Here is an 18,204-nt window from a genome sequence, read left to right on the forward strand (position 1 = left end):
GAGTAGGCAGCCGTCAGCAAGTGCTCTCATGAGCCTTGCTTTTTTTGTTGTTTTTGTGTTTGTTTTGTCACTTTGTGTTTGTTGTTACATCGTGTGGACCTGATGTGGACTTTTTTCAGCATTTTTTAGCCACGACATTCATCAGGGAGGAGACTCTGTGCTTGGTGGTTGCGCCTTCTCGGCAGCATGGGTATACCAGCACTGTTTTTGACTGGGAGGAATGTCGGCGCCATTTGACTGTCGTTGCTGGACAGTCCCGTGGCGCTTGTGTCTTGCGCCTGTAATGGGCAGCATTTTTCACAGCCCCGCTTTGTTCAGCGGAGAGATCGGTGCTGTTGAACGGTCTGCGGCTGGATGGATGTAAGTCTTGAGGAGCCGACGATGAGAAGAAAGGAGCGTTAGCGCGGAGCGCCGATGCGGATTTGGAACTGGGAGTCGCGGCTTGGAGTTTGAAGCGGATTACGTGGGACAGGAGAAGTGAACTAATCTATTTTCGTCAATGGACGCTACAGCTTCGTGTTTGCTTTCAAAACTTAGCTTGTAGCAGACGTGTGCACATTTTCAGCATGACGTCTCTGATCCACTGGTGAAAGGACACTTTGATCCTCTCCTCTTTCATCTATAACTGCTTCAGACACCAAAGTGTATGCAGAAAAGTGGTGAAGATTGCACGACTGTCTGTGTCCTATGTGTTGTGTTGTGTTATTTTTGTTATTTTGACTTCAAAATGGCGCCGCGAGAGTGGCTGCCTTTCCAGCAGCTCCTATATTTTGTTGTTCTACTTCTTCCTTTCATAACTTTGCTGCTGTGAATTGGGAATTTCTCCATTGCGAGACTAATAAAGGGTTTCTTATCTTATCTTATATAATATACTTTGAAAGAACAAAACTATTAAAATGATCCATCCATCTTTGGAACTGCATATCATTATTGTATATTAAAATAATAAATAAATAAATGGCTGTTACTGTTGTACTCACCTTGGCCACTTTAGGGCGGTGTGGTGTCTGCGCTATTAACAGTAATGATAATCGTAATATTAATAAGAATAAGAATAATGCACTGTTAGCATCTGCTAGGCAACTTAGCATAGCATCGATTATCCTTATATGTCGTACTGTATATAACAATCAAGGACATGCAATCAGCAAACGGTTTCTTAATCGTTGTCGGGGATCGCATGCTACCTGGGCACATCCGCAATCGCTCTTCTGGTGGGACACACCTGTCCCGGAGGTCACGGCTCAACAGTTTGTGCAAAACCTTCGTGTGTCCAGGGGAGTCATTCCTCTACATCTGCGAGTGTCATGATAACCCCGCCTCCCGTCCCCTGACATAGTTGGTGCCAGAATCTGGCCCAACAAATAATTGGGGCCATCTTAAGCACCAGTTTCAAGCACCAGAGCTAGAGTGGAAAAATATAACTAGCACTCGCACAAGCGCGGTGGAAAAGGGCCAACGGTAGAGGAATTTACAAAAACGCACCGCACTGTTGGGCTCAATAAAATTTTGATTCTAATGTCTTTGTTTTTTTTTTCGTACATTGTACACTTTGGTTTTGTTATTATTGTTGCCATATTCTGTAGTTGACTTGCAACCATTTCACAGTGGACACCAACTCTTGCCTAAAGTCACTTGGGGTAGAATTATGTCTACACATGATACTAATGTTATCATTTCTGGAAAGAAAAAATGGATGGATGGATCTCCCCATATTGCTCTGAGCAGCCAGGACAGACAGTGAAATTTGATGCCGCTTTCAAATGCTGCATTGAATTCAGTGTGAAGGGACGTCACTACCGTCCGTGTTGGCTGTGCATGTAAAATAAGGTCAGAGGTGTGGATGCTAAAGAAGAATGTATGGAGATACTTGCTCAGCTGGGGTTTTGACTCTGTGGAGAGGGGCTGACCACCTAGAGGAGGAGGCTTGGAACCAGCAGAGATTACTGTTTGAGATAGAGCAGGCCTGCTTAAAGAGGATCACTTTATCTTCAAACAGGACTTTAACATGGCTCCCTCAGGGCTTTTGACTGAGCCACGCACTTTTTATCCTGCGCTTGATCTCACACGCTCACACACACACACACACACACACGCACACACATGCACACACACACACACACACACACACACACACACACACACACTAGTGAGTGTGAGAGAGAGAAAGAGAGAGAGAGGTGACACAATGACATACGATTTTATTTGGGGCACTCTTGTTGTTTCACTTAACAGCCATTTATTTGATCCTATCCAGTACAGTACTATCATGCCGTTTTAATGACTATGGGAGTTTATCTCCTCATTAGCCCTCCTAATAGTATTATAGGAATGTGCTGCCCCCTTTGGGCAAATCTTGGTTTTACATCAGACTCTAATTAGAGCTCAGGGCGGTTAGGATTTAACACAAAAAGTTACATATTTACAAATGGTAATGCGAACTAACAAACTTTAAAAAAATCTTGTATTTTGTTTTCAAGAAAAACACTTAGCCTAATCATTATCATGTATTTTGATTCATTAAGATCAAAAATCAATGGTATGCGTTCCATTAGCAATTTTATTTGTTGTCATATATGCTGTTGTGTTTCGCACCACCCTGTTGCAGAGAGTCAGGCATATTTTTTGAACGTATTGCTGAATACATTCTTAAATACAGTAGTTCTTATTTGAAAACTAATTTAATTTTAGTATTCGCAGTAACTTTCAATAATAATGCTTTGGTTTTGGCACTCGAGTACATGCTAGCTTTGATAACTGCTGTGCTAACAAATCAAGAACAACCTTAACGATATAAGGAAAATAAATGGTATGGTGTTAATAAAATTAACATAGTTGTGTTGTTTGAGTGACACGTCTCAATGCCAAACATAGTTCAACAACGCCATTATGTAGATTAGAACATAATGGCATTGTTAGATTTTAAACAGTTTATCGGTAGATTGAAATTGTCTCCATATAGTGGCCAGAAAGAGATTTATCTATGGCAGGGGTGCCCATTAGGTCAATCCTGATCTACCGGTAGATCTAAGACAGGTCCCAAGTAGATCCGAGGAGTGTCGAGGAGAAAACAAACAAACAGCCATTTGTGTGTCTTTGTACATGTTAGTAATATATTTTTTGTGTTAATATACACTGCACCCTAATCATCTTATCAGTCTAATTTTCACTAAAAAATAAAATAAAATAAAGCAGGTAAATCTTAAATTTACGGTGGCGCGTGATTATGTCACTGGAAGTTGTTAGCGCTCAGCAGTTTGCAATTGCAGCTTGTGATCAGAGCTGTTGCGCTCTATCTTTTATCGTCATGATTCTCATTGAGTTTGCTTTGTGTACAATTCACCGAGGGCACGGGCAAAGAATAGGAATCTAGGAGGGCCCAGAGAAGCACTTTAAAACGGCACGTGTGAGCTACGATAGTTAATAGGCTGCAAAAATGCGTCGCATGCCTCCGTTTCAGGCTGTTTCTCATCATGGCGTGTGCGTGCGTGCGTGTTTGTGTGCGTGTGTGTATGCGTGTGCGTGTGCGCGCGCCAGTAAGGGTAGATCCCGGGAGGTTAGTTGATCGAAAAGTAGATCTTCGATCCAAAAAGTTTGGGCACCCCTGATCTACGGGAAGGCGTCTTACACCAAGGGGGGGTCTTAGTTGTACCCTGTGTGGGTGTTCACTGTGCATTTTCAACAACGACTTGATTTCAAATCAAGTCGTTAAAATAGTTACTTGCAAATATAAATACGATCGTGTTGTTTATGTTAAGAAGGGATTTGTTGAAAATAAATGCTTATATCAATCTGTTAAAGTGAAGAAAATGTGAACATTTGGAACAACATTTTTTCTGAAATGAAAACTACAAATCTTGTAGCAAGACACAAAGTTGACACACTATATGCTTCACTGGGCGACAAAACAAACAAACAAACAATGCACTGGACCGATTAAGGCACTTAGTCCTGATTTTGTCACTTTTTTGATCTGACGCAATAGCTTGCAACTGGTGTGCAGCCTCATTTTGTTTTTGTGAAGAAAGAGGACATTTCAGCTCTTTACTTACTCTTAAGTTTGTTAACCCTCCGCCCGAAACAATGTTTGATTTAAAAAAATAGGAATCCACTTAATAGACATTAAGCATAACTTCAAAGTGGAATTCAGGACAATTTTTTTATGGAGGCTTTGTCGAATCATATGTGAGTGGTGTTTATTGGCAGATTCCTCTTGAGCTTTAATTCTTCTCGTCCCAGATGGAGACGGCCATGGATTAAGTGAAGATTTTCCTCCTTTTCATAAACAATTGAATGACACACTAAACCTGCTCAATGAAGCAGACGAGAGTATTATCCCTCCCCCCCTTTATCATCATCATCATCTCACTGTCAGTCTTCTGCCCACCTGATCATCCGCTCTGATTGGTGCCGTGGCTGCACATTGTTGATTAATCAAGATGAAATATTGCATCACACCAGGTCACAGATTCCAGACACCCTCATTCCCAAAACCTTTCAGAGACCTTTTTTTTAACATTAATTTTGTTGTTGTTACATAATGTTACCGTAGATCTAAGGTGGTTTATTGGTGAGCACTAGCTTGTGCTGGAGATGAAATTGGAGCACTAACTGGATTTGTGGAAACCGAGGGGGTAGGTTAAAGAAATAAACACATGCCACAGAAGGTTTAAAAAAAAAAATCCTCTAAATACTGAAGTTCCGCCACATTAGGTCAATGAAAGTATGAAAATGGCCTGGAGGGATGATGGCAGTGAAAGATATGTATCTAGCTAGCTACGGTATATAGTAGCCATTTATTGTATTGGTGCTGTCATGGATAATGTCCCAAATGATCTGCAATTTCTTAATTAATTTGTCATATAATATGACCTTTATGATCAAATTCATTTTATTTTTATAGCAAAATTCACAATTTTGCAATTTTCCCAAATGAATAAATTTTAAACCTTTGATTTTTAACAAATATTTTAATTTTATATGACTTTTAAGGGATGATCTTTAGGTAAAACTTTGTTACCCCTCTTCACCCCATCCTCTGTTGTTATGATGATGAAATAGGATGAGGGCTCCTTCCAAACGGGGCAATGCGGGGCTATGGTATGACATGTCATGATTTCATGTCAAGCAAAGTAATTGGCTTAATTTTTGGTATATTAATTCGTGTGTGTGCGCATGCATGTTACATTCTATCCATGTCGGGTTGAGCTGTTTTCCCTCACGTGAGGTGAGAGGATTGAACTCGGGATTGTTCGGGGATTAGTCAACAGGATTTGGCAGATTGAGAAATTAAGGAATAGGAGCGCCACTGAGACGGAGGTCATTTTGCCCTCGGGAGTCGCAAGAAGAAAAAAAAACAGTCACTGCAAGGAAACTTTTTGAGGTCAAAAAAACAACTTGTCCAAATATTCGCATTCCCACTCAGCCCAACCCAGCCAGCTCCAATCTCCTAATTCCTCTGCTCTGCACATGCACGCCAGAATGAGAAAGACGTTCCCGGTTGAACAGATGTGGATGTTCCAGCTGTCCGTCCGACTGTGGATCACAGGGCTGTCCCGCTCTTGATTGACCATTTTCTCTTGAGTGCTAACCTCGTCAAAGCATTCCCGAGGATTTTATTTCGTTGGGGTTTTTTTTTTCCCCCTCTCGGTTGCCTTTCCTCACCCATAACATCCAAACTGGAGACGCACTCCGACTCCGATTGCTGGGATCAGCTGATCCAGCTCCAGCTGTCTGGTTCTGGTGACTGGGCGCCCTGTGAGTCTCTGTCTGTTTGTCTGTCCAGGTTTAAATAGAAAATGAAGTGGTGGGACAGTAAAGGTTTAGTTGATGTCTTCTGAACTGCAAATTTCATTCGTATTCGAATTAAAATATTATCAGTCATGCATTTTGAAGTGATCGACCATTGTGGCCTTTTTGATGACAGACAAAATTTCAATCATCCATTTATCGGCTGATTCATTTTTAAAAAAAGTGTTCTTCAATTTTCATTTTTTTCAATAAAGATATGAATTAGGCATAACATTTGACCATTTTACAATATTCTGTCCTTTACTATTTAATTTCACAACAGAGAGAAATCTGAAAATTTCATTGGTGGCATCTTCGGATTGTATGTTGTAATGGGTAAACACATAAAACATCCATCGAGCTATCAATTTTCTGATCCGCTTAGCTTCAGGAGGGTCGCGGGCGTGCTGGAACCTAACCCAGCTGACTTCGGGCAGTAGGCGGGGTACACTCTGAACTGGTTACCAACCAGTCGCAGGGCACAGATCGACAAACAATCGTTCAAGTTCAAGTCAACTTTATTGTCCAATGTGCTCTATGTGCAACATACAGCACAGATGAAATTTCTTTCCTCTCAACCACAGGAGAGAGAGGAGCTGCTGCGGGTGCCCGCGCCGCCATCAACAGAACAGTTACCGTACATCAAATGACAAAATAATACAATACAACAGATAAGACACACTTTTCTGCATACACTTTGTTGTTTGAAAAAGTTATAGATAAAAGAGAAGAGAATCTTTGTTATTGATTATTGCTTTATTGTTGTATATATGATAGTTGCTCCATGTACAGCGCTTTGTATACAGCGATGGCTGTTTTAAAGTGCTCTATCAATACAGTTGATTTGAGTTTAGAATCAAATTGTCTTTTCAGCAGTGGATTCGCGACCACAATCACACCTAGGAACAATTTAGACTGTTCCATTAACCTGCCATGCGTGTTTTTGGAATGTGGGAGGAAACCGGAGTACCCCACGATACACCCACGATAATGGAAGGATGGCTTATTGAAGTACAGCTGTGCAGATAATATTCCAGTGTTTTACAAGGATATAAAATATAATTTGTACAAACAAAACCTGTATGTTGTTTTTCTTAACACTTGGGCTTAATATGATGCTTTATTTCAATGGAATCAAATTCAACATCATTGCACATGCATGAGGACAGAGCAACGAAATTCAATTAAATCCTAATGAACCAGAGGAAATATCATAAAATGAATGCCTTAATCCACAGGTGTCAAAGTCAAAGTCTGGGAGCCAGGTCTGGCCCGCCACATCTTTTTATATGGCCCGCGAAAGCAATTCAAGCATGTCAACTTCCATGATGCTTGCTGAAGTCTGAACCAAAACTTCAAACTGTCATACGTAATCCAAAATTGCAATCTTGGAACAATCCATTATTCTTGAGTTCTGATTTTAAAATGAGTTATCCATTAGTTTGTTGTTCGCTGTGTATGTTATATGTGGAGGTCCTGAAACATTTATATGGTTTCACAAAATTCAGTCACAACAGCCCTTCGAAGGAAACCGTAACGACAATTCGGCCCGTGACAAAAATGACACCCCTGCCTTGATCAAAGGTCAGCATTATTATTAAGTTAATATTTTCTATCCGACAACAGTTGAAGCCGTGTACCTAATTTGGTGCTCAGTTAAGCATCCAAGCAGGCCAAGCCCTATTTGTGTTAATATACTGTAGACAATCCACATTTGTGTCATGGTTGCAGGTGACAGCCAAAAAGTGGAAATCCCACGAGAGGAGATGGAGGTGGTCAAGGGCCAGATGGTGGTGCTGCAAGCCTGGTACAGCCCCAGCTCGGACATTTCCAAAAACACGGTCATTTGGCACTTCATCGGGAACGAGTCCAAGCAGGTGAGACGAAAGCTGAAAAAATACCACACACACACACACAAAAATGTGTCTGTCATTTGTCAAAGATAGTACTTCTGAAGTTGACCATGCACTGAACTCCACTTGGATTCATGATCATCTTGAGTGCAATATAACTACAGTATATATGGACCACTATAAAGGCATTTTAAATGTAATTTTTTCCAGAATCTATATCAGCAAGCACTTTTTTTTTTTTTTTACATTCAATGCTTGTCTCTAAAGCCAAGCGGGAGGACGCCTCACACAGGATGTCCCGAAAGGCCATTTTAGGGTATGTCAGGTCATAAAGTTGCTCTTCTGAGATGAAGATTATTGCAACATGTCACGTCCAACTCATTCGAAGTGCAAGTGAACCTAATGACATACATCTGCTCTGTAAATGTTAGCAAATACAGTGTGTGCGTGTGCGTGTGTGCGTGAGTGCGTCAGTGCGTGAGTGAGTCTTGGCATGATTAATATAATCTAAACAGTTTCAGTGTCTGATGCACGGCGGCTTATCTCGCAGGGAAAATCAGAAAAGTCGCCGCTTGCCATCTGCACACATCGGGATTATCTTTATGATGGACGTCCATTTCTGCTTATATGATTAATCTGCACAAGCAAATACGTGCAACCAATGCAATTAAAATGTATGATATGCAAAATTCACCTCTGTCATTTGACTAATTACCAGAAGTGCTCAGTAATGCGCTGCGTTTATTCCATTATATTTACTTCAGTGACTTTTTGGATACGATCTGCAGACTTGTTTCATGGAACATAATTTTTATTGAAGAGAAATGCTAGTTTCTCAGTCATAATTATTCCACTCGCTCCATTGTGAATCTTTTATGATCACTTGTGCGGTTTGTTTTGGTTTGTCAGAAAACCTTCTGTCACATGACTCTGTTTCACCAGTCCAATGAAACACCAATCAAACAGAGCCTAGGCAGTCGCAGGACCGCACACAAAGTCTCGACGGCCCCACACATAAGTAAAGTTTTCAAAGTGACTTCTCTGGACTAACATTTAATCGATGCTTCATAGACTATGAAAAAATATGTATATAATCAGGAACTCTGTCATCTGTGTGTGCTTAAAAATCTCAACTTTTCAGCCAACGAGAACTCCAATTTGAAGTCGTGTTGCTTCTCAAGAGGTTAACAAGTTAATTTAAGACCATTTTCTAGTGGTTGAATTTGTCGGCCTGGGTCATTTTATAAATATTTACTCTTTTCTTAGGGATTAATGTAGAGCAATATCCAAATTTGCACGTTCCTATTTTCGATGTGTCCTTTTGACTTTCATGCTCTGATTTGAAAAATTACCAGATGTTACTCAACAATTTTTATTTATTCATTTATTTATTTAACCAAAAACTTAATTTGACCCAGCATGTTGGATCAAGATTTTGATCCAAGAACGGCCCATACCAATTTCAAGAAATGGGTTTCCAGGTTATAGCGGTATAGCTGTTTGTATTGACAACAATTATGACGAAGAAGAAGCAACTCACCCTACCAAGTCACTCCCATGCTATGTTTGTCACAGTTTTTAACATTTCTCCTGATGCAGCCCCTATGATCAACTTGATCTCTTCAGTCTGCACAAACCAAATCTTCAATCTGCTTAGTCAAAATAAAATACTTTTCCCCAACCTTGGGTAAAAGTAACCCAATCTGCTCAAAATCCACAGCTACCCAGAGAATGGGTTCTGGAAACAACTTACTATTTTTTTATTTTTTGTGTGTACTCTTTACTTTTTATGCAAGTCATATGCTTTGAAAATAACAGTACTCTTACTTGATTAACATTTTTGTCTGCTCCGCCCACCGCTGCCAATTACCAAATGTCCCTGAAGGTGATCAACTTCAGCTCGGGGGAGGTGGGTCATGGCCAAAATGACTTCAGCAAGCGGGCGGGCTTCAGCGCTGCCATGCCTTCCGCCAACCTCTCCATCTTCATCAACAACACGCAGGAGTCAGACTCGGGGCCCTACGTGTGTGACGTCATCATACCTGGAGGCACTGGCATTTCTGGACAGATGCGCCTTAATGTCAAAGGTAACGCACCCCCAGCATCACCACATAAAGGTTATGTTGGATCAGAAATGCCACACAAAGTAAGCATACCACTACTTCCACGAAGAGAAAAGACAGGCCTCCCTCAAAGGGACGCACGCCTACCTTTTCCTCAATACTAACAAAAATGTGTTGTTACATTTTATCATGTAAATTATTCTATCATCTGCCGTGTCGGGGGTTGGAGCACAGCCTTGATTGGGTCGGGGAGCCTTATTATGAAGGCTTTTGAATCTAGTCAGCTGTTTTTAAGACGCGTCACAAGGAAGCATTGACAGCTCTGACGAAGGCTGAAATGACAGCCAAAACTGACAGCAAGGTAATATTTTTTTTTCTCTTTTGCGGAAATTTTTTGTCTCTCAAACAGTAAATATTCTCAGATTTCTATAATCCTCAGTGAAAGCTGATTTTATTTTCATGTTTAATCAAAATAACACATTTGCAAATGTCTGCTTTTACTTTGGAAAACAATAGCCAACATTTTTGCCCATTTTGTGACATCTGATAGACCAAACCAAGAAGTCCTTATCATTTTGTTTTTGCATTTTCTGCACTTTCAAATTGAAATAATTTCCTGGTTTTGAACAAAGGGATGGATTTTTTTTTTATCCAATGCATTGATTAATCAATGAGATTAATGGATTATTAATGTAATTAGTACCTGCTGCCCTAATGTAGTTTAATTACATTTTAAAAATACAAACCTCTAGACACTATAACCATATCCAAACATCACAATGAGACCTCACGATTCCATAATTATCATGATATTGCGGGGAAGTTGTGGATATAAGAAAAGCTCACGATACTGTATAAAACCTTTATAAAATATTAAATTGTTAAAAATAAAAAACCCAGTGAAGAAAAATGCACACAATCTTCTTTTCGTACATAACAGCAGTGACAAAGAAATACAATTGGCCAGTCATTTTATTGTCAATTGCTCTTATTGACTCAGCGGCGCAAAGTATCATGGTCTATGTAGTTCGCTGATCGTCCTAATAACTTGTGAATCAAGTCAATTTATGGAGGTACTCATTGGTGTTACGTCTCTCTTCATTAAAGGATATCTTATCTTATCTTATCTTATCTGGCCATTCGTGTACATTGGCAGCCAAAGTGGCCAAAACATGCCCAATACAAAATAACTAGCACGAATAAACTAACCACCAGAGGGCGCTGGAATAGCAAAAATGAGAACTAACCTGGCTGATTTAACAAATGCGGTGCTTTTGATATCGGGACATGACAATAATATTGTGGCAATTTTACCGATATTGCCGTTATCATTACGTCCTTAGTCGACACCTTCTCTCTCTGTAGTTTTGTAAACAAAGAATAATTAATGCCCACAATACTGTATTTGAGGATATGCGCGCGGGTATGTGACTGTGTGTGTGTGTGTTTATTTTTGATTAATGCAAATGGGTACATTAACGTGAACTGCAAAGTAACACAGAACCATTCTTGAAAGCACAAGTGGGATTTATATGGATAAAAAGCTTGAATTACACATTTGAAGCATGTGTTGTATCCTGCAGTAGCTTATATGCTGACATCTTGTCTTTCAAGTCCCGCCAGCCCCTCCAGTGTGCACTATGACGGGCGAGCCCATCGTCAATGGCAACGTGACTCTGAGCTGCAAGTCAGCTCACGGGAAGCCCGTCCCTCAGTACAAGTGGACCAAGACCGCCCCCATGCAGGAGGTATTCTTCTCACCAATGCAGAGTGAGTACTTGTCAATTATCAACAAAGAAGCAAATCGTCACTGTACGGACAAAAGAAGTGGGACACCCGCTATAACCGCTTCAAAAGACTTTTCCGCACTTCACTCATTTTTGGATTCAGTCAGTAGTCGAGTTAGTTTAGCAGCTCACAAATGTTTAAATACATGTAGCTGTACATGTACCACCATCATGACAAAGTAGTGTTCATCAAAAATGAGTCAGAGGTTTTAATTCCAAAAAAGTACATTCAAAAGGCTCCTCCCCAAAAGCCACTTAAATTTATCTGCCACCTTTCAAAACACTTAAAAATTATTCATGGGGGTCATTAAAATGGCCGGCACATTGGTCGACTGATTAATATGTCCGCTTCACGGTGCAGAGGTCGTGGGTTCGAATCTAGCCCTGAGAGTTACAGCCGAGGCGGGGGGTCCAGAAAAGGCTGAAATGAAATGTTTATGTACACTTCAAAATGTCACTGAATAAAAGCGGGTTTGTCGTTAAATTTGAAGTCAAGCTTATATAACATTCAGTGTGTACGAAAGCCACACACTCTGTGAGAGGATTAAACAAATGGACATGGTAATTAGAGAGCTTTAGGCTTGTTTGTTGGCTGACGTCACCAGCTTTCTTTTTATTTACAAATTTGACTCCTGGGTATTGACTAAAACTTGCAATAACAAAAATATGCCACTAAAAATATTGACCCTAAAATTAAAGAGGTGGTGTTGACTGTATTTTTTTGGTTTGTTTGTTTTACACTTGCACACACACTATGCATTGAGCACTGTCGTGATACAAGTGGAAGTGTACTTAACACATTTTTTCCCCCAAATTGTAGAGTGACTGAGAATTATTCTTAAATTGCATTACTCGAACTGAATGTTGTCATCTACATGATGTTACATTAATTAATTCGGGCTGGACCGATTAATCAGCCAGACAGTTTCATCAGATGAAATTATGTTGTTGTTGTTGTTGTTTTTTTTAACACACACATTAACTAATCACAACATAAGACAAAGGTAATGAAATTCAAAACCCTTCCATCCCAACAAGTTAAGCAAATACTATAAACTTATTGTAAAAAAAGGTCACATTTTCTGTCTGTAATTCATATTCAGTATTTATTGTTGTAAGCCTTAAGAGACCAAAAAACCCCAGTTTTATTCATTATATATTTTTTAATTGATCAAACGATTCATCAGTCATTAAATATTCATTCAGATGAATAGCTGAATTGTCTGGCTCAAAAAATCCATATTGCATGCACATAATCAGTTAATTATGTGATGCTTTTGTGATGTTTCAATTTTTTCATATTATCAATAAGTCTCCTGTTCCTATTTTTTTTAATCAGCTTTGAGTCAAACCAGTTTCACATGATTGTATTTTTGTAACAATGTGTTGAAGTGGCTAACATAAACATATAAACTCCAAATACCAATCTTCTAAATGTAAAATATTCTCAATTTTTAAAATTGGTGCAAAACTGGTTCAAAAACAGAATGTGGTGACAACATTTTTGTCCGTGTGCCTTTTAGTGGCGATGACATCATTCATGGGTCAAAGCAAAGGCAAGCATGATGTGCAATGCTGTTGCCGTGCTGGCCCAAATGTCATGCACCTCGCTGCAGACCCCAACACAACATAATTGACTTAGCATCCTTATGTCATCATCATCATCAACATTATCATCATCATCATGTCCCAGACAAAACCTTTTGGGCTGCGTTTGGTACATAACAGCTCCAAAAAAAATGTATTAACAGTACAGGCAAGGATTTAAGTAACGTTAGTCAGAGTGAACCACCTCAACACTTAAACTTAGACCGCCGCACAATGTGACGCGGTTGAAAGTGACTAAACTGGACAATCGGCAAAAACAATTTCAAAATACAGTCAGTGACCCCTCACCGTACACTCTGCGATTGACCAAACAATTCGCTTCAAGAGAAAAATTGTGCCTCCTGTTTTATCGGGAAGTAGGGCTGTGCACAAATGGGTGGTAACTCAAATTGAGTAGCGAATTGGCCATTCACGAACGGCGAATCTGAATTTTCCCATTCGAGTCAGAACATGTCATAGCATCGCTGTACTTTTGCATATTGTCATCAAGGAGGATTGTTTGTTTGGATAGCCCTTATGTCTCCATATGTGTGACTTATCTAAATGGGTAGGACACATGCATAGAATACTACACATGGTTCATTGAAGCGGATGCCCGTATGTAGTTTTGGCAAGATTTGGCATGCTAACGCCTTGCTGTTGGCCAGCTAACGCCGTTCTAGCAACAGACAAAAGTGAGTTTGTAAACTTGGATGGCGTATCTGAGAGACGAACTAGCTTAGTGCTAGCTTGGTTGAGGCTAGTAGCAATGAAGTCATTGGCAAGGGTACTCGGTTATTGTATTTAAATGTATAGTGTGTGAAATTATTTTTGTTGTGTGTTTAGTTTTTCTGTGAACACCAACTGGGGTGTCATTAAACTCTCAGGGAAGACATAAGAACATTTATTGTTTTTCTTCAATGAATAAAGTATGCCTCTTTTAAGATTTTCTAATGGCAACTTTTTGGCATTGGGAACAGATTATTTTGATTTCCAGTGCAGTTTATTTTTTTTCCTAAATCCAAACAAGTAGGAGGTGGGGCACGGTTCCAGAGTTGTCGGTTCCACTACTAGCCCTGAAAGCGGAAATGTGGAAAAAAACAAACAAATATATTTAAATCTGTTGTGGGTTGCCCTTTGCGGCCATCTGCTTCTGAACAAAGAGGACTTAGCATCGATTGATGTGCATCAGTCATCTCTTTATGAAAGTCTCTTTATAAAGTCTTTAGATTTTGCAAATGAAAGCTACTCCCTCTGATTGACATTGTTGTTTATTTTGGTTGGCAACTTGCTAACACCTGAGTGCAAATGTCATCCTTTTAGCAGCACTTTAATGTATGCTCTCGCTCTCCTTTCATACTGGAACTTTACTGCTTATTTTTTTTCTTTTAGCCATCTCTCTTTCTTTCTCTCTCTCTCTCTTTTCTCTATCCCCTCTTTTCCTGTTTTGTGCCTAATCTAACATGCCCCATGTCATTACTTGATCAGCTGCTCGAAGAGATTTGGGCCTGAGAGGTTCTCTTCCCCTCCCTCCTCCTCCCCTCCACCTCATGTGCATCACACAGTGCCATTTTTGTTCATTTTTGTCTTGTTCTCTCTCTGCCTTTTTTCTTTCCATGATAACATGTAACACACACACACACACACACACAAAAGAATGGAGGCCATGCCCTCAGCCCATACTGGTCTTGGGGTTTATGGGTAAGGGTTTCACCTCATTCCTCCTTTCATCCCGAATCTGATATTTTTATTTAAGTTTTAAAGGAGAAAAACAAGAGTTGGTATTATTTAATCAGCAATTACAGTAGATGTTTAACATGGCTGATTTGCCACCATTAATCCAAGATTTTCTCCTTTAAATCTTTACCTTTATACTCTTATATGTCTTGTGTTAGGTTGTCATAGGCATGGAATCACTGCTCTGTATTAAATATAAAATCTTGTGTTAGCTTGTGACCCTGTACACTAGACAGTTGATATCCTACTAGGCTGAATTGGTGATTGGCTGCCAAAGTGTTGGATATAGTTTTGTGTGTGTGTGTGTGTGTGTGTGTGTGTGTGTGTGTGTGTGTGTGTGTGTGTGTGTGTGTGTGACCATTTAATAAGAATGTTTGTGGATCACAAAAAAAAAATGTGGGCATGAGGCGTTCCGATAGTTTTACGTAAATGTGAATCACCCAGAAAAAGTGTTCACCAGTTAGGCGATCGCTCACTATGCTGATTTGCCTTGGACGTTTTCGAAGGAAAGCCGACGTCCTTGGATCTATCCGTGACAAAACTCCAGGCAAAAACCACTCCTGAGAGAGAACATAGACTAAAGAGTGCAAAAAACGATGAGGATGCAGTTAAAAGTTAAATGACCATCATTTTTATTCTTTATCTATTCTTTTTCTTTTACATAATGCACAACTGTCGTTTACTATGCAATAATATCATTGTAACATGTATTTGTTACATATTTTGATACATTTTTATGCCTTAGAAAACATTGATGTCTGCATTTTGGGGGGAGTTTTGGAATGGATGAGGGCATTTACATGGAAAATGGGTCTCTACGTTCAAAATTTTCTTGTGAAGAAATTTCTTCCAGAACCCATTCATTTCGTAAGTGGAGGTACCACTGTATTATTTTTAATTGGAAACTCAAACTCCAATCTGTGGCGTGCCTTCAGCAATTGCTGTGGTTGCCTGCCCTGCTGAGGAATTACTCGTTAAAACCAGGGGCATTTGTTATTTACAATTCCACAAAGCATGTTTTCCAAAAACAACACAAGATGACAACATGCCTCAATGTGTTATCTGAAAATTGAATCGCAGACAGATTTGTCCTGAACGTTTTTTTTTTTTTTAATGGCACCGTTTTAAAGGCAGCTGCTGCAACAGCCGACAGATTTTGTTGAATGGTAATACTGTGAAAGCACGGCGGCGGACACGCGCTAGCCGTAGTGTCGCGACCTTTGTGTGCGAAAATATGAGAAGAAAATCTGGCGAGCGAATATGCTCGTGCGATGGAGAGCGGTGTGTGTTTGCATGCTGCCAAACTGGCTGTTGGAAATCCACCAGTGGTGGATTAAATTACGGATTAATGACAGGAAACGGTAACTAATGAGTCAACATGAGCGTCACAATGCTGGTGTCATGACACGGCACTACTATATCGACTGACCTCACAGTACAGAGGTGCTGGGTTTGATTCCGGCTCCGGCCTTCCTGTGTGGAGTTTGCGTGTTCTCCCTGTGCCTGCATGGGTTTTTTCCGGGTGCTCTGGTTTCCTCCTACATTCCAAAAAGATGCATGGCAGGCTGATTGAACACTCTAAATTGTCCCTCGGTGTGAGTGTGGCGCGGATGGTTGTTCGTCTCTGTGTGCCCTGCAATTGGCTGGCAACCCGTTCAGGGTGTACCCCGCCTGCTGCCCAAAGACAGCTGGGACAGGCTCCAGCACACCCGCGACCCTTGTGAGGGTAAGCAGATTGGAAAATGGATGCATTCATTGATAAAATATAATAAAATAAAATCTTGAAATGTAAACTACTTGTGCACAAATCAAATAATTCAATACAAAATCATATTCACAGTCAATCCATTAATCATTAGTTTTATTTCTGCAAACTTCACAGTAATACCGCCTTTAAGGAACAACTACATGCAGTTTGTGTCGTCGTAGTATGAACTCAAGCTGTTTTATCACTGATCGTGTCGGTATGAACAAGTGATCGTGGTCGTGACAATGTGTGTGTTGGTGTGCAGATGAGAGACAAGGCACCCTGCGGCTGAGCAACCTGACCAAAAGCATGTCGGGGAAGTACATCTGCCGAGCCAGCAACACAGCCGGCTCCGACAGCTGCTCCATTAACCTGGAGGTTATCACCTGTGTGTACACGCGCGCGCACACACACACACACACTCTGCAACACTCCAATCACAGGACTCCAGCACATGTGATTAACACTCTGTGTGTTGTGTTGTTATTGTTTTATAGCTTCCAACGCGGGCATAATTGCGGCGGCCACCCTGGGCTCCATGGTGGGACTGGTTGCCATGGTGCTCTTCCTCATATTCATCCTGAGGAGGAGGCGGGACACTGAGGAGGAGACAGCCAATGAGATCAAGTGAGAAGTTTTTAAAATCGGATGCCGATAAGTACCGGGCCCTTGCGCGGAAAGTGAAAATTAGCTAATATTATGATAGACGTAGCGTCAGTCCCGATTGCCGCAGGTTGCGGTGGTCCACTGTATTATATCTATCTGTATGATACTGACACTCTAAATCAGGGGTGCCCAAACTTTTTGGACTAGGAAGATCTACTTTTCGATCAAACATCCCCCCCTCCCTCCCTCCCCGCAATCGACCCGTTGTGCGAATCCGCACGCACTTACACATGCATGCCATGATGAGCAACAACCATAACTGCTCCTCAGATGAACGAAACAGAAAAATAAAGTCGATTTAATGAGTTTTTTGAAAAGGATATCACTGCCGACCTTAGTGGGAGACCTGACGCGGAGGCAAGCAACTTTTGCAGCCTGTTAGCTATCGTAGCTCACGCGTATTGTTTTAAAATGCTTCTCTCGGCCCTCCAGATTGCCATTCTTTGCGAGTGCCATCGGGAAATTGTCCATGAAACAAACTCTGAATGAGAAACATGATCACGATAAAATATATAGCGCAACAGCTCTGATCACAAGCTCCAATTGCAGACTGCTGAGCGCAAACAACATCTGGTGACGCAGGTCACCCGCCACTGTTTAGTTAATGGTGACCGACTTTATTTTGTTTTTTTACATACTTTCTGTGAAAGTGAGACTGATTGGATGCTAAAGGTGCAGTGTACACTATCACAAAAAATATATTACTAACATGCACAGAGACACATAAATGTAATGACATGATGTAATGGCCACCCCTGCTCTAAATTGTCCCTAGGTGTGAGTGTGAGCACGAATGGTTGTTCATCTGTGTGCCCTGTGACTGGCTGGCAACCGGTTCATGGTGTCCCCCGCCTACTGCCGGAAGACAGCTGGGATTGGCTCCAGCACATCCCGCGATCCTTGTGAGGATAAGCTGATCAGAAAATGGATGGATGGATGTATTCTAGTGCCCACTAACGGCCAAGGCCATTTTG

At 40.7% G+C, this 18,204-nt stretch overlaps 1 protein-coding gene across 3 annotated transcripts in view; it reads left to right on the forward strand.

Moving 5' to 3' along the window:
• Positions 1–18,204, forward strand: part of esamb (endothelial cell adhesion molecule b) — a 58,491-nt gene that overhangs the window by 39,092 nt on the left and 1,195 nt on the right. Inside the window, exons 1-7 of one of the 3 annotated variants that reach the window (XM_086126383.1) lie at positions 5,471–5,757; positions 7,522–7,667; positions 9,529–9,730; positions 11,321–11,476; positions 14,737–14,781; positions 16,830–16,952; positions 17,062–17,191. In XM_086126383.1, the coding sequence (XP_085982509.1) occupies positions 7,557–7,667; positions 9,529–9,730; positions 11,321–11,476; positions 14,737–14,781; positions 16,830–16,952; positions 17,062–17,191 (767 nt within the window). In that variant the 5' untranslated portion in view covers positions 5,471–5,757; positions 7,522–7,556. Of the gene's footprint in view, positions 1–5,470; positions 5,758–7,521; positions 7,668–9,528; positions 9,731–11,320; positions 11,477–14,736; positions 14,782–16,829; positions 16,953–17,061; positions 17,192–18,204 lie in introns of those variants that run through there. The other 2 variants (XM_086126381.1, XM_086126382.1) reach the window with 2 other exon arrangements.

This window comes from Hippocampus guttulatus, chromosome 12, assembly GCF_054856545.1.
Source record: "Hippocampus guttulatus isolate MCC_2025c chromosome 12, RoL_Hgut_1.0, whole genome shotgun sequence".
Taxonomy (NCBI): domain Eukaryota; kingdom Metazoa; phylum Chordata; class Actinopteri; order Syngnathiformes; family Syngnathidae; genus Hippocampus; species Hippocampus guttulatus.